The sequence below is a fragment of the Haliaeetus albicilla genome, chromosome 8, assembly GCF_947461875.1.
Source record: "Haliaeetus albicilla chromosome 8, bHalAlb1.1, whole genome shotgun sequence".
In the NCBI taxonomy this organism is placed as follows: Eukaryota; Metazoa; Chordata; class Aves; order Accipitriformes; family Accipitridae; genus Haliaeetus; species Haliaeetus albicilla.
In genome coordinates, this window is record NC_091490.1 from 33,801,614 (window position 1) to 33,824,382 (window position 22,769).

Consider the following 22,769-nt stretch of genomic DNA (forward strand, 5'->3'; position numbering starts at 1 on the left):
TGACTGGTCTGTATTTTCCATGCTTCTCACCAGTGGTTCTCATCTTTCTTATCAAGTGAAAAGATTGCTGGCAGCAGGTATTACAAGTCCTCACTTCCCTCAAAATAAATGGCTAACCACTATGGCAAGGACAGAACTGACAGGCCTGCACAGAAGTCTTCTGAGCTTTGAGTCTGCATTTCATATTGGAATATAAAGGGAGGTAAGAAATAATATCAGAGGAAGTCTTGGCAATAGAGGGAAGACACAAACAGGGACAGAGAGGATCTGAAATAAGCTGTGTCCCAACAGGCTTCAGGATGTTCCCAAGACTGTATTCAGAGGATCTGCAGCCAAAAGTAAGTTTCTTTAGCCTTAAAAGAGACACTATCCTTGTGTATTATTATGAAAGCCAAGGGCAGGTGCAGATGACATGGGAAAGGTTTCCCAGGTGCTGAAAATCAGTGATGGAACACTGTGCCACAGTATGTTAAAAAACAGAAGCTATGCAATTTCCCTTCCCTTCATCCTTCCCACTCGGCACAGGCAAACCAAAGTACATATAAACAGCCCCTCCTTCTGTGAGAGTTGTTGTAACTCAGTTTCAACTGAGGGAGGAGAAAGCACAGTCATCACTGACTTTATGGTACTACCCCAGAAACCCTTGCACTTGAATCATCACAGGATTACTCAAGGAAGAGCACCCTAGCTAAGCTGTACATGAACCTCCTGAAGCACCTACTTCTCAATTCACCTCCTAGACAAAGGCACTACTACCAGGAAACTTCCCCAATATCTTAATGGTCCCTCAAGCTGCACTGAATCCTGATGGAAGGTGTTTAAGGAGTGCTGATGGACAATGGCCACAGCCTGCATTAGTTCTGCAGTGAGCATGGGTCAAGGTTCTGAAATTCTCTGCATAATATTAAGTATTATGAATTCAAGAAAATGAAAGTAGATATTCTGAAGATTTGAGAAGTGTTTGTAGACTAAGCTACCATAAAATAACTTCTACCAGCACTCAAAAAATGAAAGCTAAAAGATACCTCAATGGTTTTGAGCAATGCTTGTGTCTTTGCTGTCTAAGCAAAAAATAACAGTAATACATATTACTCCATTTTTTCCAACCGTGAAGGATCAAACAAACCATATGCTTCATACTAAACAGAATCAGAAGTGGAAGTATGCCTTTTGTCTTCATCGATACATTCAGTACACTATAGGATATCTTGGCTCTCATTTTCCTTTGACATTCAGTTATCCTAATAAATGGTATTTTCATCACTTCTCATGGGATACTACGCCTAACTTAGTAGGGCTCACTCTACAAATGCAACTTTATTTTGGACTCTGTTTTCCCCTTTGGTTAGTTTCTTTCCATTACCCTTGTTGGCTCCAGTCATGCAGCCATGGATATCTGCTGGTAGACAGACTCTAAACGATTTGCTTTGGGATGACTCCATAACCAGACCCTCAATCCATTCTGGACAAGGCTTCTTACACCCATCGCCTTTACATGGTTCAAGTTTGACTTTACAATCACACTGCTGCATCTTATGTTCTTCACATCTTTTATCAGAAACAAGGAGCTCCAAGAAAGCTTGTCTTTCTGCTGTTTTCAGGATCATTTTTCTAGGTTTCTGGGATATTTCTGGTATTAGGGCTTATGCATTGCATGACATTATAAGTGATAACTCCCAAACCATGAAAGACTGTGTATGTGATTACGGAACCCTCTTGCATTCCTTGAGACACTCATTTTGAGACAAGTAAGGAAAGAGCACAGAATATTCATTCTGTTATGACACCACATTAGTCATGGCATCTGATACACCAAAAGAAAAAATTTGAGAGTGACAACAATTTCACTCCTTCCCCATCTTTCAGTTTTCCTATCACAGAAAAAAAAAAAAATCTCGTCTCAAGAATCTGATGTAAATTTACAGTGAGGAATCTCCATCTTCCCACATGCTTCACCAGTGTGAGACAAAAAGGCAAGTGATTAAAAATTGAAGGTGTCACATGTAAAGAGATTAATTTTCCTTAAAACCCACATGCCTTCTGCCTGAGATTTCCCCAAACATGCCTTGCCTTTTTCTTTGCAGAGATAATGCCAGGCTAACACATCACTTAAATAGAAAGAAACTGGTAGAAAGCAGCAGACATCACCTCACCCACTGAAACACAAAGCAAGTTACCTCTCGTTTGTTTCTCCTGGCAACTTTGAGAAATTCCATAAGGATCTGCAATTGGGCAGCATGGGACTCCTGTAACACAGTAAATAAGGAAGTGTAACTCTTCCATGTATATTAAGAGAAACAAACATTCATTTTATACACAGAAATCCACACTTAGCATAGAAACAGCTTTCATTTAGAGGTGAGGAAGAGAAAATAGCTTAAGGCAGTTTTAAGAATTGTAGTTTTACTTTGCCTCATGGGTCTTAAGGTCTTGTTTGGCTCACAACAAGTTTTTACATGAAGGCAGAAATCGTTGTAATAGCTCTTGTCTGTGCGTTACTGAAGACTTACTAATAAGTTGAAATGCTTTTCAGTTTTTTTGGCTACAGCATCTGAAATTGTTTTTGGAATACAGGTTCCTCACAGACTCATCTTCTACCCTCGAAGATCATTTGCATCCACTTTGTGATTAACATACTAAAGCATGAAATATTTATATAAACACCCCCCTCCCCCCCAAATTCACAGTTGTGTTTATGTAGAGAGATTACTGCTGAAGATTTCTCCACAGTGAAAGACAACACCACAGCCACTGCTGAAACTAAAACACCCCTTTCCAATCTTTCTATAACAGGTCATTCACCTCAACCATGAGCTCAGTATTTTCAACCAAATTGGCCAAAAACTTCACAGGGCAAGATAAGAGAAGCACAAAAGGAAAGAAAAGTAAAACCTATATTCCAGCATTAATATAGCCCTAATCCTATCTCCGCATTCTGAGACTTATTTTCACAACCTACCAAAATATTTGTTATTAAAGGACTGTGAACATATACACTCAAAAAGGATCAAGACATAGGAGCATGCAGAATCCATTAAAGGCAGATGGGACAGGAAAAGTAAAGCAATTAGGATACAAGACTACTACTTTTCTGATATTTTCTTCCTCTCCACCCCTGTGACTATAATAAAAGTAAAGCAAGTAAAACTAGAAAGGAAAATGTTTTTAAATCGTTCTTTAAGTGTCAAGTGTGTTTTTGTTTTTCTTTTTTCTTAAGGCTTAGTATCCTTAAGATATTCCTGCTCAAAAGCACCCATACGCTCAGTTCTGTGCCTTCTTTGTTTCCAATTTGTCACAAACGACACAAAAAGGCTTGAGAAAAAAACATAAGAGGCTTTACTCTGAAGTTAGAAACCATATTCCCACCATACTGAACCACAATAAAAAAAGTTATGTAGAAATCCCCACGCAGTAAGGTAACATAACAGTTTTGCTAGTAGTCAGTAAACATATTTTTGGGTTACTTTCCTTCCATCAGAACCTCAAGTTGTGTAAATATTGATTCTGCAAGAGTGAATTAGATAAGCCATTCCCAATACAACTTTCCCTCACCTGTTTTAAAACACCATGGAAATCCACCCTCCTACCCAATCCTACCCAAAGTTCACTAGGCCAAATTTTGTAATCCAGTTCAATTTAGAAGGTCCAGCTCTCATTAACTGGAAAATAGCCACTTGAGACCAACAGCATGCAATGGCCAAATACATGAGAACTATCCCAAATCAACTACATGTCATTTAAATCATAGGAACAGCTCGCTTCATATTGTATAAATCTTCAAACCAACCTCATAAACAAGACATCTGAACTTTTCTTTCAAGCATTAAATGCTAAAAAAATCTTCAGGGACAGCAGCCACCCAGGTTCTATCAGTTCCAGTAGAAACTAAAAGGTGTGATCTTTTTCACATGCTCATCAAGTATTTTAGTCTTCTTCATGCTTATTACGAAGAAAGATCTGATATTTACTTGTGTAAGAGTCAATTAACAAACATAATCATATTCATTTCTCTGTTCTGCTAGCCACTTGCTCTTATCCTTTTCCATTTTTCCTGTTTGTTTATACAACCCTTCTAGCAGCAACACTACAAGCATGTTATGGGCATCACAGTTCACACATCAGTTTGCTACAACAAAGGTCAGTGAGATAGCCAACTTTTCAACACCAAAATGCAAGAGAAAATTCTGAGCAATTAATTTGGCAATAGAATCTTACTTCAAGAAGATGAAAGCATGAAAAGAACAAACTGTTAACTAGACAGCAGTGTTCATTTAAATAAGACAAGAGAAACTTATTACTGCTTCCAACTGCTTCTTCTTTTGCACCAGCAGCTCCAGCATCAGGTTGACATTGGCCAAGTCAAGATTGTCTTGATCAGTCCCCAACAAATCTTGAATTATCTGCCACCTATGGCCATTCTAGAAAGAGAACAAGAGATGTTGGAGAGACAGTGAGTTCAAGCCATCCAGGGCTATATCCAGCAACAGATATTAAAGGCAACACTGCAATATTTCATCCCTTTTTCCTGAAAAAATTCCTGAAATTTTTCAGGAAAAACCAATTTTCAGGAATCAGAATTCCCAATTCTCCCACATGTACAGGATATAGCTCTTCTATCCTACTGTGTAACTGCTTATCTTATTTGGAAGATATTTGCACTTTATGAGAGCACAGCTGCTGCTGCTAGGAAAAGATTATTTCACAGCCACAACTTTATCTGATTTGTGCCCTAGTTTCTGATAGCATGTTTCTATGGGGAGAAAGGAAAAAAAAACATGTTTATCCAAGCTTAATTGGATTACATCTATCTGAAATACTGTTAAGTGGCAATACCTTTTTTTTTTTTTAACCAAGTAATAGGTAAAACCCTCATGCTAAATTCACATGAAAGAAGATAGTATCAGCTTATTTTTTCTATTCTCACCTCCCACACTACTCCTCTTAAGAGTATTTTCATGGGAAATGTGAGAGCAGGGAAGAAGATGGAGCTCATCAGGGTGATCTTCTCATTCAACCTGTTAGAGCTGAGAAGGACTCCTCAGAGAGCCAGCATACTACCATGAAGCCCATTCTTCCCTATAGGCTGTTTGCTCTTCCCCTTGTCAGCAAAAAGTGGAAAAAAAAAAGTATCTTTTAGCACAGGAAAACCTGAATAATAGGTTAATGCCAATATAGCCTTACATCAAAAAGCCTGAAGAACCAACAGGAGCAGCTGAATGGTCTTTAGGCCTTCTAAGAGACAAAGATGATTAAAAAATCCTGCCCTATAAAAGGTATGACACTAGATCAAGGTATTTAGATTTGCAAGAACTAGAAACGCCATCCAGTCTAAACCAGACATTTTCTCAGAGGTTGCAGCCTATTTATATTGACTAGATTAAGAAAAATAAAATATGTAGCATCCATATTGAACACACAACTTTTTACTTTTTATACAACTCAACAGAACCTGTGGAAACCACACAGGCAAAAACTCACATTTTGATCTGGAACAAGTGGAAAAAAATACCCTTTTTAAGCAAGTCAACAAGATTTGAGACACTTCAACATACTAATGAACTAGTTAAATGTACTACTGCTAAACTACTCGGAAAGCTTTAAAGGTGCTGCAACACAATTTCTTGAAGAGACAAACCCATGACGAAGAAGTGGTGCATTTGCTGCAACGTGTCTTAAATGACTTCTCTTAATACCAAAAGTAATACAAAAAGAAGAACAGGCAGGTTAAGGAGCTGGTACAACAGCAAGGTTTCTGTTTTTAGAGATGTCAGCATTTTTTATTTGCTGCCAAAAGGCAGACACAATACTGGTTTGGGCATGAAGTCATGGTAGATTTCCACTTACTGGTAGCTAGCTAACATAGATGCATCTACAGGCATAGTTTCTAAAGGTGTGCTATGAGAACAAGTAGAACCAATTTCCAAGAAGTTACTGTACATGCCTTCAGGTCAATTGTGTGCATTTTAAACCAGATATGGTTTATGCATATTTTATATTGAATATGGTATATGTGTATTTTCTATTGAATATAAAAACTTACTGTGAGTAAACAAATGAATCCCTAAACTGTGCTCTTTTTCAAAGCCTACAATTGCTGAGAGCATTGGTTTCTTGCAACACAGGGCCTAAATTAATAGCACATGAATAGAGGGGTTTTTTTAACTGACAAAAACAGGGGCTTCATGATTTTTAATATTACTTTGCAACCTCATTCAATTACAGAAGCCAAGGAAGGAAGCCAGACCTAGCAAAACAAATATGCAAATTTGCTGGTTAATGTCATATATTCTTTTTGATCTTAATGTACAAGAGTATCCACTGCTGCTGTACAGGGGTTTTCATAAACTGAGAACACAGATCATGCTCCGATTCTGTGACATGAAGCAAGTCTAGAAGATATCCAGGCAGTTTTAACTGGGATCAGAGCCAGAACACCAGTACTCCAAATGCATCCTTCTCCCTCTTGTGGTTGGTATTAGCCCTCCTCCAATTTCCCTGTATAACACAGCTTCTTGCATGTCATCAGACAACCCCGTGGCACTTCTAATCATCCATTACTCTCACTGTAGCTGTAATTTCCAACACTGAATGAAAATTATTACCTTTAAACAAGTGTGCTTCAATGGGTAGTTTCCCGGGTTATATTCAATACATCATATGACACTTAGCTATGCTAACACAGCTTGCCTTTACACATAAAATGCTGGCAGGAAGAATGAGAGTTAACAAGGTTGAAGGGATCTAGTGCCACTGATATTGGCATTATTTCCTCATAAAGCAAGTTAAAGTATTAGCTCAACAGTATAATTTCTTCTAAATTAAGCCACATAATGACACAATTGCTGTACAAAACCATTAAATAAATATAAAGTAAGAAAGTTGGAACATACGGTGCTACTCACTGAATGGTCCAGTTTGAGTCTTTTCTCCTCAGATCTTTGCTTCTGTTTAAGAATAAGTTCATTGACTAAAAAACACAAATAAGATGTCAGAAGAGATGGATTTAAAGTTCACAAGAATAAGAGGTTCTATCTCAATATTTTTACTCTAGTTATTAATTTCACAGTAAGTTTATCAGTAATTAAAACAGATGTCTCCACTTTTTTCCTCACCAATTTATTCCTTGATTCTTTTTTTGTAAAGTATATAAAGATTATTAAAAAAAAAATCATCAACAAATACAAAGCCTACACATTCACCAAATTGCTTCAGTTCCTTTTCTAAGCACCCATGGTTCTCTGACACAATTTTTCAACTCCAAGGCAGAAGTATATCACAGAAGAGTACAAGGAAGATAAAACATTAACTGATTTACTACAGGCTGAAAACAAGCACAGCTGAATAGAACAACTTTTCCCTTTAACCATTACATGCATTTTTAAAACTGTAGCAAAAGTGTATCTTTATTTCACACAAATTTAGTGAATGGTGCAAAGAGAGAAAGGTAACCTCAACCCTTTGCACACACATATACAAGCTCTTCCCCCTCCAACACAGACCTCAAACCCTTGAACGTATGTGTACAGAAGCAACGCTCTTTGGCCTAACATATACTCCAAGACCTGCCTCAGCACCATCTTTGACACAACATGCTTCGGTCTAAATCAGGATGCTCATTTCTGAAGCATTCCTTGGCTACTGTGGCTTTTAATCTATTTAATATTAAATGAGTATCCCAGACCATGAAATCAAGATTTGATTTAATTTTGATATTTCACACTGCAATGTGTTTCCTTTGATCTTTTCTTCCCATAACTAAGTTTTAAACTCTATTTCCAGTTAGGAACATTTCCCTCCTCTGTTTAAAAAGCAATCAATTAGGACTGCATAGAGGTACGTGTATGAATATTTTCTCTGTATCCAATTTACACATACATACATCACATGGACCTCACTACATTAGCTAAAATAGTACAATATGTAATTCAGCCTCCCCCCCTTCAGTGTCCATGTTTTGTAAACAGGGCATGGTCTTGATTATTAGACAAACAGCAAAAGAAAACAAAAGTAGATAAAGGGATTCAAATCTCTAGCCGTCAGAAAAACATCTTCGTTTTGTTTTTCTTAGTATGCAAACAGCAGCAACTCAGTCTCACTACTGAAACTCAGCATACAGAACTGCTGAGGCCATGGAATATTAACAATTTGTAGTATTAACCACTTTTTTTTTTTTTAATAAAAACCACAGTTGACCGAAGGGCTGATGTCTGGATTTTATTCTCAATATCCAGAAGCTGGTTATTTATAGGACAAATTTATAAGTGTCTGCCTTCCTTAACAACTAAGACGTTTCTCATGCAAGCAAGCAAGCCTAGAGCTCACCTAAGAAGTTGGGATAAAGATGATCTATGTTGTCCACAACATAGTTGCATTTGGGACATCTGTTATTGTCCTCCAAGCTCTGGTGAATACATTTATAGCTGTTTAAAAACATAGAAAAAAAAAACCAAGAAACTAAACAAGGGAGCAAACATGAAGGAACAAAACATCAGCACAAGGTAAATAATATCAACCTTAGATAATGTGTACTCTGTGTTGCCAGCTAACAGCTGCATTAGATCCTACAGTGGAGTCAAAATGGTCCAAGATTAACTCAGAGCATGCTACAGCAGAAAGACAGCAAAGTTTCTTGGCAAGGATTACAAAAGGTATTTAAGTACTTCACTCTTTTTTCCCTGAGGATTATGGCAACCTGGATACTTCAGCCACACTTCCATCTCAAATTCATGCTCCCCCTTCCACAAGTAGAGCTAACAAAACCAGACCGCATTATTCAGAAGCAACTCTTCTAGATTAGCCAAACACTTCGCAAGTGACATTAAAAGCTATTACACATTTTCAGTAATTGAGCAGAGGAAACACCTTCACCAACTTCTCATATTTCCCCCCTACCCCCTGGCTGTTGTTCTCACCAGAAGTGACTTCAAAGGTACCCTCTGTTGAGCTGTTAGCTATTTGAGGGACAGAGTAACTACAAGATGCGCTTTAGCATCAGGCGCAAGCATCTCACCAAGAACCTAGCTTGCTGTCAACTGCTAGTAGAGACATCATGTGATAACATTGCTCTACTCTTTCTAAATAAAGATATTTGAATGCTTCTCATCTTGGACTTCTCAAAAAGTTACAGATCACAGGGATAAAGTGCTACCATAGACAGCACAAAATCAGCTGTTACCTTACCTGTTGCAGGTCAAAGCGCTTCTGAAAGTTACCTGAATCTGCTGCTTGAGGAAGTGCTTTACGCTACTAAAATAATACTTATTGTAGAAGGTAGGCCATTTATTTCTAGTTAACAGACACCATAAGAGCATAATGTACGTGGGACATTAGATCATCATGGTTCAACATATATTCCAATCCCTAGTTGAGAAGAGGAACAGCAAATAGTTCCACACCTGCCCCTGGAAGGTTCTTGTTTTGTGGAGAAGTACAATTGCTCCTCATTGACAGCCAGAGATACCACACTGAAAAATAAGTGGACCTTGGGCCAATTCAGTACAACAGAAACAAACCTGAAGCATATCCTCTCTTTAAAAAGTTTAAGAGAACTGCAATAGACAATATGCAATCCACTTCAAACTGTATATGGTCTTGCACAAAGGCAAGGAGGACCTCCCAACACCAACATTCACGCCCATAACCTCTACAGAGGTGGGAGCAATGGAGATAAGTTGACAAACTGTTCTGACTCCGGGTACTGGATGCTACCAGCAGTTTATGACCATTTTATTTCTTTACAGAGGAAATATGGTGACACATATTTTGTTTCAAACACTAAGATGACTTTTTTTAAGCTAACTGGTACCCATCTTTTAAAATTTTATTTCAACCTCTTTCTTCAGTGCAGGGGCAGAAAAACAAAAACTCAGAAGGAAAGGGATTCACAGCAATGTCAGTCCATACTGTCAGTCCACAATGTAAGTCCACACACAGTCCACGCTGTAAGAGATGGACATTTTGCGCAATAAAAAAACCCAACCAAAACCAAAAAGCAAAACAGAAAAAAAACCAAACAAAAAAAAACGACAAAAAAACACCAACTTACCAGAAGCTGTGTCCACATTTCGTCATGTAGGCTTCCTCAATCATATCAAAACAGATGGGGCTGAAAGCAAAACCAAAAAAAAAAATCACAAAGATGTCTTTTTATGTTAAACAAGGAAGGAAAGTATTATTAATTCAAAGCAGCCACCTAATCACAATTGGGTAATACCTTCTGTTTGTAAAATGAAAGAGGACACACAAGTACAACAGCAACCGGGCTGTATAAAGATCAAAAGGGCAATCAACAGTTCTTTGAACTCAGAATAATACTGCAGTTTTCTACAATTAGAAACCAGGTAAGTGTTCACTCCTGAAGCTTTCAAGAGTTGCAAACCACCCAAACAAAGCCAGAGTACCTTTAGTGGAGCAAGGCTGCAGAACCCCCTAACCATCTGTACTAGGTCTCAAACAAAATGTAAAAAAACCTGTTTTTTTACATGAACAGACATAAGGTATTTATAAGTGACACCAAAATTAGTTTATCCTTCCTTTTTTTTTCAGCCAATAGCTATCTATAATTTAAAAAAAATATGCAAAGAGGCAGAGCAGCACAGAAATAGTAACGATGTCATGAGAACAAGAACTACTAAGCAGGAGGAGAAGGTGCCAACGTGGGGGTATGCCTGCAGAACACTGCCAGGCAGCAGGCAGGGCTTAGGGTGCTGAAGAACACAATGAAGGTACAGTGCAACTGAAAGAAGGAGCCAGCCAACAGTCAAGCACGGTGTTACAAAGTCAAAGGAGAAGATGGGAAAGGTAGAATATGGGACTCTTCATAAGGAAGACAGAGGAATGCAAATGGAAACAAGAGCTTTATTTTTTCCAAGACTAGTTAGTGACCAAAGCTCAGTCAGCCCTCTGGGAAGGATCGCCAAGAACCAAGCAGGGAGCTGAAGAGAAGAAAGATGTGCAAGCAAGTAGTGCTCCACAGGAACCTTAGCAAGACAAGAGACAGGAATTCAGTGAGACAGGTAGTGGAAGTAATCTGTCTCATCAAGTGGCTGGGACATCTTTGAAAGGAAAATGAAACACAAATGAAAGCAGAGGAGAGCTGAATCTTACATCCAGCAACTCCTACAGCTGCTATCCCCGATAGCTGGTAAAATATGCTGTCACATACATACTCATCTTCAGGTCTTGGCCAGCTATCCAGTGAGATGCTGTGGACAGCAACATCACAATTCTGCATGCAACGCATGTATCAGCTGTGTTACAAGCTTCACCTTGCTTTCAAGCCGGAGATCCAAATGATCTCCTCTCACTCTCACAAGTCCACACCAATCTCAGTTCAGAGAGGTTTTCACCATCATTTGTTTTCTTCGGAAACAGCCTCCTCCCACCTTCTGCCAACAAGGCAGTTCCCACAGAAAGAGCTGTTAATAAACTGTTAACAACTTTTGAGAAGCCTGAATCTTCCTGAATCCAAGACAAAAAACCGAGATCAGACTGAAATAAACAGTGCTTGGCTGATCAGGGGAGGGGAGCACCTCAGTTTCTCCCCTTGTTAGCACTCCACCGAAGTCATTCCCCCTTTCCATCATCTATTTTAGAGGATACTAACATCTGTTACCCCATTAGGCATTTAAAAATAGGAAGGAGGAATCACCTCTTAAATACTTACTTTTTTAAGCCCACAGAGGGGAAGCTGTGGCCCCTGCCAACACAATCCCCCTCTGAATCACCAAACTGGAAAACATGGATGCCTTAGAAGGTTTGTCCAACCTAACATACAAACCAGGTTGTCTTAAATATTCCACTGTATAAACACAACATAAAGGCAAACAAATCAAACCAGAATGCTACTCTCTGAATCAACCGAGCCATCTCAAAAGAAGCTGCAAAAATAATTAACACACACCTGTCCCTTTTCCACCCTGACAGACCCTTTTCTGCACATCATTTGTCTAGATTAACACCAACTTCAGGAGTTCAAGTCACTCTTTCCAAGTTAGGAGTTATTTAGTTTCAAGACACTGCTTAGCCAGAATAAATTATGACCAAACTTAGCCAAAAAGGGTGGATTAATAAGAGGAGAATTATGCATCTTTGTATTCTATTAGCTGGCCTTTATAAAAAGAAAGTCAAAGATTTATATGAGTGTCTGAGGCTGGTTTCTCCCCACCAGTGATGAACTGCTTAACTTCTTCGCCGCCTTCTAGTCATGCTGTATAACACAGTCCCACTCTGTACTGTGCTAAAAACTGCTGCTCCCCACAGGGCCAGATATGTTCTTTCCAGCACGCTCCTAATGCACTGCCTCCAAAAAGTGCAGCAATCAACAAGGCTGTAATGCTCCCGTCTGCAATAGGACATCTCAAATTAGAGCTAAAATAGGAAGATTACCTCCTAACATGAGAGTCACCCAAGACCACTGTTCCCAAACTTATTCTTCTTCATACCAGTTTGACTGGAGAAGTGACAGAGCCAAAATAGTTGAGAAAAAGCAATCAGAGCCAGCAAATGTAGCCATTCAGTGCCAGGGTCATTGTTAACAGAGCCTGAAGATTCCATTAAGAACTGTTTCCCCTGAAATACTCACTGATTTACAAGTGGAAATAAGATTGATGTCTTTTAATACATACCAAAGCCAAGCTGGCTGTAACACATGAAAGCTGCTATGCACCAGTTGTTTTAAGTTAATCTAATACAGAGGGAAGGTTAAGAAAGTAGTGGAGCGATGGGAACTTGAGACATACTACAACTTGTATTTTACACCAAAATTAAGAAGCACAGGTATGGTGGAATCAAGGCTTCTCTGCATGAGATTGCTGCTTAAGACAAATAGAGAATAAGGTGAGCCAGGTAAGAAGGATGCAAATTACTTCAGCAAGCCAAACATCTCACTGATCTTTACCAGACACTGATGCCTTATTACACAGTTTTTTATCCAGCACTGCAAATGCTTACCATTCTTTCCCTATGGGGTAGGCCTCAAACATTTTTTTAATCATTTTAACCAAGTTCATGCCTCTAAGTTTTGTCAGCTGTTTTCAAGGCACCTCTCAGGAGTGCTACTGTCACCCTGCTGCTACCCAAACACCTGGCTGAAGTGGTCGCTATAAAATTTAAACACATTTCAAATTTCCTTCTGCTCCACAGCAGACAAAACCCATTACAGTTTCTTCTTCCTATTCTGCTCCTCTTTGGTCTAAGCAGAGAGCAGGACTTGCTGCAGGCTCTGTCCTTCACACGGAAGGTAGCCAGGTTAAAGATCACTGCCATTACTATCTACTCAATATGCAGCTCCAGTATAACAATAGCTTATAAAACCATCATTGTACATGATATGTAAACAGCTCACTGTGTTTTTAGTTTGTTACCTCCAGGGTCAATTTGCAGTATTCCTTACTAAAGGAGTTTGTCACAAACATGTGAACAAATACACTGAGCCCATACCTGGCATTAACAGGAAACCAGCTGAGGAAAGAACGATTTTTAAAAACCCATGAACCTGCAAGTTTACCTTTACACATGGCACACAGCCCTTCCCAAACCCGAGTTTGTTGTGTGTACCTCTCCAGGTCAGTATACAACATCCCCTCTTCCACATGTTCTTATTTATGCCAGAGCTCAGAAACAAGCACTGGTATGAAGCAGCCACTATAAAGACAGCCTACAGTAAGATCCCCTCCGTCCAGGGAGCAAAGCAGATAGTAACTGGTTTTAAAGAGGTTTAGTCAACGGCTAATTGGGAGGGTTAATGTAAGGCCTGGAAAAACCATAAGCAATTACACTGTGGGACAGGAGAAAATCCTCTGATTAGAGGATTTCCTCTCAGGTACTCTCCAAGCAACTAGGAAGAGGCCTGGCTACAGGAGCAGCACAAACTCTAGCTTTAAATTCTACATCCTGCACTAAGAAAAACAAAAAGTTTCCCCTTTTATAATAAAGGTGTCCAGTAAGTCAGGCCTATTTGCCTTCCTGACTAGAGTTACACATTTCCAGGCAGAAGCTGATACGTACCACAAACAGTACACACTTGCAAACTCCTGAGAGTACACTTGCTAAACATTTCACAACCCAGACTAGCAATGTATGGCAATGTTTATGTTAAAGCCTAAGCCTCACATTGCTGTGACAGCACTTTCAGAAGACAGGCAAGGAGGTTGGACACATTAACATTATTTACGGGATTTCTACTTGCACCTTGATGTTTGAAACTCACCCAAACTTCTTTACTCCTTCCCACCTTCAGCCTGGTACAGGCAGAATCTACCACTGAGTTCGCAGCTGTAGCTAACAGCAACTCACAGCCCGCATTCAGAAAAATTATCAAATGTTCCCTGCAGCTGGCAGCATCTTGAAAGTGTCCTTACAGAAAAAAAAAAACCACCAAAAAATAGCATATGGAAGACTTCTGCTTCTCACACTGAGATATCCAAATCTTGTTTAAATCAATTATTTAAACCTGCACACACACCTGTCTTGGACATTGCTCAAAATTCCAGAGTTGCCCAGTTGAGTTTACTTCTGTACCGCATAACTGTATTGCTAACTCAAAAAAGAAAAAAAAAAAAGGAATACTGTAATTCAAAGCTAGTGTTAATAAGCAAGAACAAGCCCTACAGCCCACAGAAATACATAGAAGAACCCAGATAAGTTAACTATAATCATTGTTTGCTCTTAAAGCTTCTGACCTGCACTTCCATATGCCAAATATGGCTCTTGTAAATACCAAGAAAAGGAGGACAAGGAAAGACATTTTGCCCCGATTACTACTCAGTTGATTTTTAACTATCACTTGTTCAGCCAGCAGCACTCCTCAGTGAGTAGAAAACAGCTAACTGCATGTTCTCTTTGAAGCATGCACAGTACTTACCTGCAGAAAAGAAGAACCAAGAAACTCAGTTTTTTGAACCATCTTAAAATACTTCAGCTGACCTACAAACTTGTTATGGGTGTAATTTCCCTTCAAACACCCTCATTTCTATGACAGACAACAAAACAGGCAATGACAACTGACTAGAAAGGGACAAGGAGCAACAGTTGCAGACCACTACTGCCAGAGTATAGCTATAGAGGGAACAGAGGGGCACAGGTATTTGCAATCAAGTTATCCCCCATGACCAACAACAACGCAGCCATCTCCCACGCCAACTACCCTTAAATCCACCTAACGTGGCCTAGCCTTCAGCCAGAGCAGGACACCAGCTGATGACAGCTGTGCTCTCATCCCAATTCTGCTACTGAGCAAAAAACTACTTACAGTAATAAGCAGCAATTTTTTTTTATTGATAAGAAGTAATTACTGTTTTTTCTGCCACTAACTTTTTAGCAGCTTCAGGTTCTCACTTCAGTAGCAAGGATATTTTCCTATCTACCCTGCTAGACAGTTTACAAAGCTGTAAAATCAAGTCTACAGGTTTTGGAGACAATGCCTGTCCAGTGGAAATGCCAAACATCCAACCCTCACCTGTAAGTCAGAGCTGTCAGACAAAGTCATCTTGGAAGCTGTGGCCCATTTCTCTTCCTCTTTTTTACTGTTTCTTTCCGATACATGACTTTCCTACAACTCAAACTTCTTTCCAGTATCTCCTCACTGTTTGTGCGTCTCAGATGTGAACACTTACCCCTGCTTTCTGTTCTCACATTTTAGTACATCCAACCGGCTATAAAAATCAAACCTACTCCTTATGTTAGGGGGTTTGAAACCCATTAGCAATGGGGTATCTTTAAAACTGCAAATTACCAACAGTTCCCAAACCACACATTGCAGAGGCCCTTGGTCTACTACTTTTGCTGAAAGGGTTATTTCCAGCTACGAGCTGCTGCTCTGGCTGAACATTAGAAGGACAGCATCTGAACAGCTTCAAGAAAAATCTTTATCCCATCATCGCCGAGACTTCCCACTCGTCTGGTTTTAGGTGCCAGACTGACACAAACCTTATTGCAGTTTCAAACTAGCCAACCTTTCCCAGCAAGGGAGGCAAACCCACGCCAGCTTTGCTGGATCTATCAACCACCACAAGAATCCTGGGATCCCCATCCGAAGGAGCACAAAATCCTCTGCTGGCTCCTCTTCCAGAGGTCAGAGTGGGACAGCATGAGGGTTCCGGAGGGGCCATCTCACCCACTGAAGGCCAGAGCCCCTCCAGCCCCTGCAGAAGCCACACCACCCAAGAAAACAGGACATTTGCTTGTGATGTCAATACGCTATGAGGCAACACCTCAGACTGAGGGTCCTTTCTGGTAAGTCAGGCTGCTCCGGAGCATACCCAAAGAGGAACCTGCTGGGAATAACCTGATTTTGCTTAAAAACAGAGAGGGTGAAAGCAACGCTGTTACACAGGGCCAAAAAACAAGCAGACAGCCACGGGGGGGGGTGGGTGGGTGGGTAAAGCCCCAAAGCCGTAATCCCTGGAGGGCAATTAGACGTACCAACGCCTCTTTCCCCTCAGCGAGCCCATGAGGTGCCGCTGCCGGCCGCTCCGTCCTACCGCCGGGATTTTAGACAGCCCGGGCTTCCCGCCGGCATGGCGGCGCCCCGACTTCCCTCAGAGGAGTAGCGGGTGCCGCTATCGCGATAGATCGCACTCACCAGACGAAGTCGTTGCTCTTGTCCTCGTAGGAGTTGATGAGCCCGTTGCAGAGCGGGGTGAGCAGCGGCCTCTTCCTGCTGCTGCTGCCGCCGCCGCCGCCCGCGCCGCTACCGCCGCTTCCCGCGGAGGAGCCGCCGCCGCCGCCGGGCCGCGCCGCCGCCGCCAGCCGGGCCAGCCCCGCGCCCGAACCCGACACGGCGGCCGCCACCAGCACAGGCCGCGCCGCCGCGCCGCCCGAGGAGGACGAGCCCGGCGCCATGGCCGCCGAAGAGGAGGAGGAGGAGGAGGAGGAGGAGGAAGAGGAGGAGGCCGGGGTGGCAGCGGCGGGCGGCGCGGCGGGGTGCGGCGGCGGGCGGCTGCCCGACATGCCGAGGCCGGGCCGGGCCGGGTGGAGCGGGGCCGACGGCGGAGCGGCCTCAGCGCATCCCCGCGCGCGCGGCACCGCAGGAACAATAAAGTTCGTTCAAAGCAAAGAGGGGAAGAAGAAACCCCCCCCCCCAAAAAAAGAGTAAAAAAAAAAAACACACCCGCCCGCGCCTCCCCAGCTCGGCGCTTGTTCAAGCTTTATTGACAGGCGGACAGCCCGCCGCGCATGCGCGGCCCGGGGCGGGGCCGGGCTACCCTCGGGGCGGGGCGGCGGGGCCCGGGCCCGGCCTCCCGTGGCGGCCGCGGGCCCGGCGTTCTCCGGCTGCCCCGGGGCTGCCCTGCGGCCCGTCAGGCCGGGCACCCCGAGGTGCGGCCGAGCCCTGGCGAGCGGCCGCGCCGGGAGGTTCGGCAGCGGAGTAGGGGCCGTTCGACAGGGAGGCGGGCGGGGGCTGTGGGCCAGGAGCCTGCCCGCTCCCTGCCCTCCCCTCCCCACCCCCGACCGCCCCGGGGAAGGCCACACGGGGCAAAGCCAGCTCTTGCTGTGGGCAAGGAGGCATCGCCCCTGACCCCGCATCTCCATCCGAGTGCGGCAGCGCTGAGGGGGAAGGCTGCCAGGCTCTCCCTCAGAGACCGTCCCAGGCCACCCCGACCCCTCAGCGCCACAGAGGGTCCCCCGAAGGGGCAGGGCTGATCTGTGTCTCACAGGGTGCTCTCACCTGCAGGTATCGCCTTAGATGTGTACCCTGAGGAGCAGCTCTACGCCTGCTGAACTTCACCCTGAGTATCAAACGTCGTCCAGCCCCACAGAAAGGAGGCCGGTAATGAGTTAACAGCTTTTGCCGTGTTTAAGGCAGCTCTCTTCGCTGCCTGGACAGGTGGGAATTCCATTAACGAGGCCCATGGGGTGTTCTGTTTCCATACAGTAGCCCATGGTTTTACAGAAGCAAGGGCAGACCGCTTTCTGCATAAGTTAATGAATAAAGTGTTAATGAATGGTGCCCCAAAGATGTTTTGGGTGTTAAGGGAAATGTTGCCCCCAGACCCAGACTTTTGCAAGCCAAACTGAAGAGTTCATGAAACACAGCACTTGTCAACTTCTCAGCGTGGCCAGAAGTACTGCAGAGACCCTGTTGTTCCCTTTCATTTCTCTTCCAACAACCTATAGAAACTTATTGCCTGCTTTGCGTTGAGTAACTGTGTTGTCTGCAGTCAGCTTTACCTGTCTAGGGTTAAAGAGCCAGCTGGTGAAACACTAGGGCATTCCCTGAGGATGGTAATCCTAAACCCAGGTGTGGGAAAACGCCCAGAGAGATCAGCTCTGCAGCACTCCTCCCAGCACAGACAGCGGAGTGAGCCTTCAGTGGGCTGCAAAACCAGTATGAGAGCTGGTAAAACTGGTCTGAGAGAAAAAAAGGTGGCTTTCAGGTAGGCAGTGTTGGTCAGGAGACCTCTCTGGCATGCAGCAGGGTGGCAGGGATGCAGCATCACAAACATCCCAAAGGGAGCACAGTGAAACACAGCTCTTGATTTACGCTGGAGATGCTGCTGCATGTGGAGAGCTGTGGAGTGCTCCTCAGGCCTCCCCTCTCCGCTGTGCTTGAATACCGTTGGGTATTTGCCTCTGTGTATTTATCCCTAATGTTAAAAAAAAAAAAAACCAAGACAGTCAACAAAACCCAAACTCTCTCTGAGGAATGTTAGTGTGGAAACATGGATGGGTGCAAGCCAGGAAATTTAAAGGCACTTTCTCTTTGAGATCCAGGTCAGTAGTCTCACCTTTACAAGCTGATGTCTGCCATTACAGTCCCTCCCATGATTTAACTCTTTGTTGCTGTTATTAAAAAGTTTCGTTTTTATAGTTTTTGGAGTTTTTTGGTGTTTTATTTTCGGGTGGTTTTTTGGCCATTGTGTTCCACTGCTTTCTATAAATAGCCTTCTAACTGGCAGGTCTCAGGACTAACTCCATAAAGACATCGAAACATTGATTCCCCCTGTTTTCAGTGGGAGCAAAAGTGAATTGCCTAAATACCTTTCTTTGAGCCTGACTGTTGGTGTCTGCGTGCATCATATTTCCTATTGCTAAGAGAAAGGAAAGCCTCGTTTCCTTGTCTTCCAGAGGGACCAAAAGCTTTATGGATGACTGTCTGCAATGGACTTTTAGGTTTCCAAGGGACGAACAAAGTAGTAGTAAGCAGTAGTATTGGCGATAGCATGTCTACATGCTTCATGCATACTGAAATACTCGCTGATCCTTGAAAAGTCTTGCTATTCTTTGATGCCATTACTGACTGCTCCAGAGATGAAAAAATGACACAGGCAAAAGCTGTTGAAGATCAAATATATGGCCACTTAGGCCTATATGTAACTGGCCTTCACAACATCACCTACATCCACAGGCCTGGCAGTGAGTATAGCACACAGCACCTTCAGCACCAAAGGACCAACTCCGTAATACCTGAGCTTTAGGAGATCATTACGAGCTCTTGGAGGCCCTCAAAGCAAAGACCTTCTCTTCACTGCCCTGATGCATGCTGAACAGCCTCTGGCTTCTGGAGACATTTCTTTCTGGGGGTTACCTTGCATTACCAGTTCTGAGATCAATGTATGTAGTCTAAGGGAGGATTGGTAGCTACTTACCAGAGATACCTGCGCATTGTACCAGGATAAAGGACGTGGATAAAGTCTCCCAGTTTTAAAGTTCACCACAGCTGGAGCAGTAGTGCATCAGTTATCTTCAAGTCCCTGTTAGCACAAAATGAGCTCTAAGAATTAATTTGCTACAGTCTAAGTATTGACAACGCTGTTATTAGACTCAATAGCAGGGGTACAAGACTGAAACATGATAGGTCAGCTGTAAGAGGTTTTTCTCTGTCTTCTCCAGCCAGCAGTGTGCCAGATGCTTGCACCGCCTCAGGACTGGGATCCCACATTGAAGCACAACTCCTGCTGGGTTCAGGACAGAGGGGAGAGTGCTGGTGTGGGAACACCTTCATCCTCATGTAGCACGCTCTTCATAGGGTCCTTTTCAGGTTCAAACCTGCCCCCAAAGGATTGCTTGTGTTTTCTCACTTAATCTGGGTATTACCTTTGTATCTCCTCTTAAAGAAGATATTATTTCTGTCTGCCTGCAAAGGTGTGTGGAGCACAGCAAGACAAGCACCTCCTACCCAGCCAGTAAACATGATCTGTTCCTGACTGGCCTGAAATTTAGGCTTAAAACAAATCAGTTACTCTGGGATAAATTGTCTTCAGCTATAGCCCTTAGTGATTACTTCATACAATGAAACCGGTATTTCTGACAGACATACATTTTGGAAGACTGGCTGTAGGAATCTGCTCTTACTTTTCTGTATTTTCCAGCCTCCAAAGCCACCCACTCACCATGTCCCGAACAGCAAAGTACCAGTTCTGATCTGCGCGAGGATGGATGACACATTAACCGTGACATTAAAGGAAGGAGCAGACAAGTGCTGTCTACAGATGAATGAACCTCAATAGCAATACAGGTTCTGCTCTTCTGGGTACATAAATCCTACTTATTATAAGCCCTGAGTTTGTAACTTTTATGACTGCAGCTCCATTTACCTGTGCAACAGGCAGTTGCAGCTGTCATGATCAGTGGTAGCACAGCTGCAGAAATCATGAAGGACACTCTGCATGGGTCACCAAGCAGCGAGACTGAGACTTCTTCCACACAGAGCGACATGGGGGCCAGATGTTTGGGGGGAGTGACAGTCACCTCCCAGGCTCTGTTCCTGACTGCTGGTGACTCATTAGGAAAATTACTTCTGCTTCCGTTTCTGAGCCTGTTGCTGCCATCTAATTTCCTTTGGGTCTGTTAGGCCATTCAGGAGTGCAGCAAGCCCTGCTAGGAACTGCCACCCTGGCTTGGGAATTGCTGCTCCAGAGGTCATTAGAGAGCTTTATTAATAATCACTGCATTAACCTCCCAGCTAGCCAGTGACAGAAATGCCATTTCTCCAATTTTATAGCTGAGAAAAATGAAGCATAGACAGATTCATCACCTGGTTACAGAGTCAATGGGAACTCTTAATGCTCCATAAATCTGAAAATTAGGCTGTCAACAACTTCTAAAGCTAACCTGCAGCAAAGCTATCCAGGAGACCGAGTTCCTACCCATCAGGTACTCTCCCTCCTCTGTTTACTGGGAGAAACCTGAACACATCTCTCTGAATTTGAATTCCTGCAGTCAGACACAGAGACACGGGGATCTGGAGAGCAAGGTCAGATGAGGGAAAAGAGCTCAGCGCTCCCTGCCCACAGCAGACATCTCCTCTGCAGGGCAGTGGTACCCGCTTGGTGCCTGCACAGGGGAGAGCCTCAGAGGAAGGGGCACGATGCACTTGATGACCATGTTTTGGCAGAGAGGTAGGAACGAATTGCTCTTATAGCAACTCAGGTACGTGTCTGGTCATCACCTGAAACTTGACTGTGAAAGAATATTTAGTTGTTAAAACATACAATTTAGGTTAACTCAGGCTACTTGGGATATGAGTACAGCAGGAACTGTGGGGGACCTGGCTGGATGGTTGTTTTTTTCTTTTTAATTTCTTTTCTAGTTCGATAGTGCAAAAGCAAGTAGTGCTGGGAGGGAGGATGCTTAGCGACATCTGTTATAGTTAGGATTATACACTGTTATTAAAACCAGGATTTTTTCAATGCTTCATAACAACACCTTTGCCACTCCCAGATAGAATTTTATACATCAGCCTCAGCCTAACTCCAAGTTGGTGTAGAGATTTTGAGCAAAAGTGGTTTAACCATTTTCAGAAATGAAGAATCAGCAAAATAAAATATTAACATTTACTGCTGTATTTAAAAAGCACTGATCTTTTAAAGCAGAAAAAAAAGGTTACCTGGGAGAGGTGTCATCACTTCACTGCAAACTACATCATTCGGGTATTGTGAAGAGGCATTTGACTTGATTGAACTAAAATGAGGTTAAAATCATTTGGTGATTCTTCTGTAATACTGAAATTCTGTCTCCAAATTTTCCAGGTGCTACAGAGACCCAAAGAGAAATGCACACGTAACTGCTGTTTCAATGCGTGCGCACTGAAGCAAAGCTACAGGGGAGCCTGACTTAATTTCTGACCTACACAAGCAGAAATACCTGATTCACTGCCCATAGTTATGAAACCTCTCTTACAGGGGAAAAAAAAAGATACCATCTTCTTCTTAAACACCACACTGTAGTGCATGTGCTCATGGGTAGAGTGAGTGTTGCCTTATGGCATGTCCTTTCACTCCAAGAGTCTCTGACCTTGTATTCAAAAAGGGGGCTTTCTAGGCAAATATTAACTAAATCCTCCACTTAGTGTAAGCAGGGCTAGTCCTGATTTCTCTCTCGCAAAGGCTTGGCCCACCCTCGGTTTGTGCAGCCCCAGGTCTGTCTCAGGACACTGCAGCTCTGCCAAAGTTCACTGGTTCTCATGCAGTGCAGCAGCGAGGCTCAGCCATTCCTTGCCCAGTATACCTGCTCCCATTGACAGCCCCCATATCTGAGAATTAGCATGTGATGCTATCTCCCGTGAACTCCGTCCATTATGTTATTGACAGCAAAAGTCATCTGTCTTTAGCGTTGCCACCTGTTAGGATTTACTGCATGGCTTGCAAGTGTTGATTGTCTATATCTGGTGTTTGCCTGAGCCACATTGCTCTGTGGCATTTTTAGGGAAGTGTGTGCCTGGCCCATGTGGTTACAGGGGCAGTCTGGAACAAGTGAGCTGTAAGAATTAAAAAAATCAGGAAGTGAAACACATATAGAGAAAACTGTTTCAAATCTCAGTATTTTCAAGC

At 42.9% G+C, this 22,769-nt stretch overlaps 1 protein-coding gene across 4 annotated transcripts in view; it reads right to left on the reverse strand.

The window, feature by feature from the left end:
* COP1 (COP1 E3 ubiquitin ligase) overlaps nt 1-17,089 on the reverse strand; it is a 128,953-nt gene extending 111,864 nt beyond the window's left edge. For 2 of the 4 annotated variants that reach the window (XM_069789651.1, XM_069789649.1), the window contains exons 1-6: nt 16,583-17,089; nt 10,046-10,105; nt 8,323-8,420; nt 6,903-6,967; nt 4,299-4,418; nt 2,178-2,246 (exon numbers count right to left, since the gene is read on the reverse strand). In XM_069789651.1, coding sequence (XP_069645752.1) covers nt 2,178-2,246; nt 4,299-4,418; nt 6,903-6,967; nt 8,323-8,420; nt 10,046-10,105; nt 16,583-16,950 — 780 coding nt within the window. In that variant the 5' untranslated portion in view covers nt 16,951-17,089. Of the gene's footprint in view, nt 1-2,177; nt 2,247-4,298; nt 4,419-6,890; nt 6,968-8,322; nt 8,421-10,045; nt 10,106-16,582 lie in introns of all 4 variants that reach the window. The other 2 variants (XM_069789650.1, XM_069789647.1) reach the window with 1 other exon arrangement.
* Nucleotides 17,090-22,769: the final 5,680 nt, after the last annotated feature.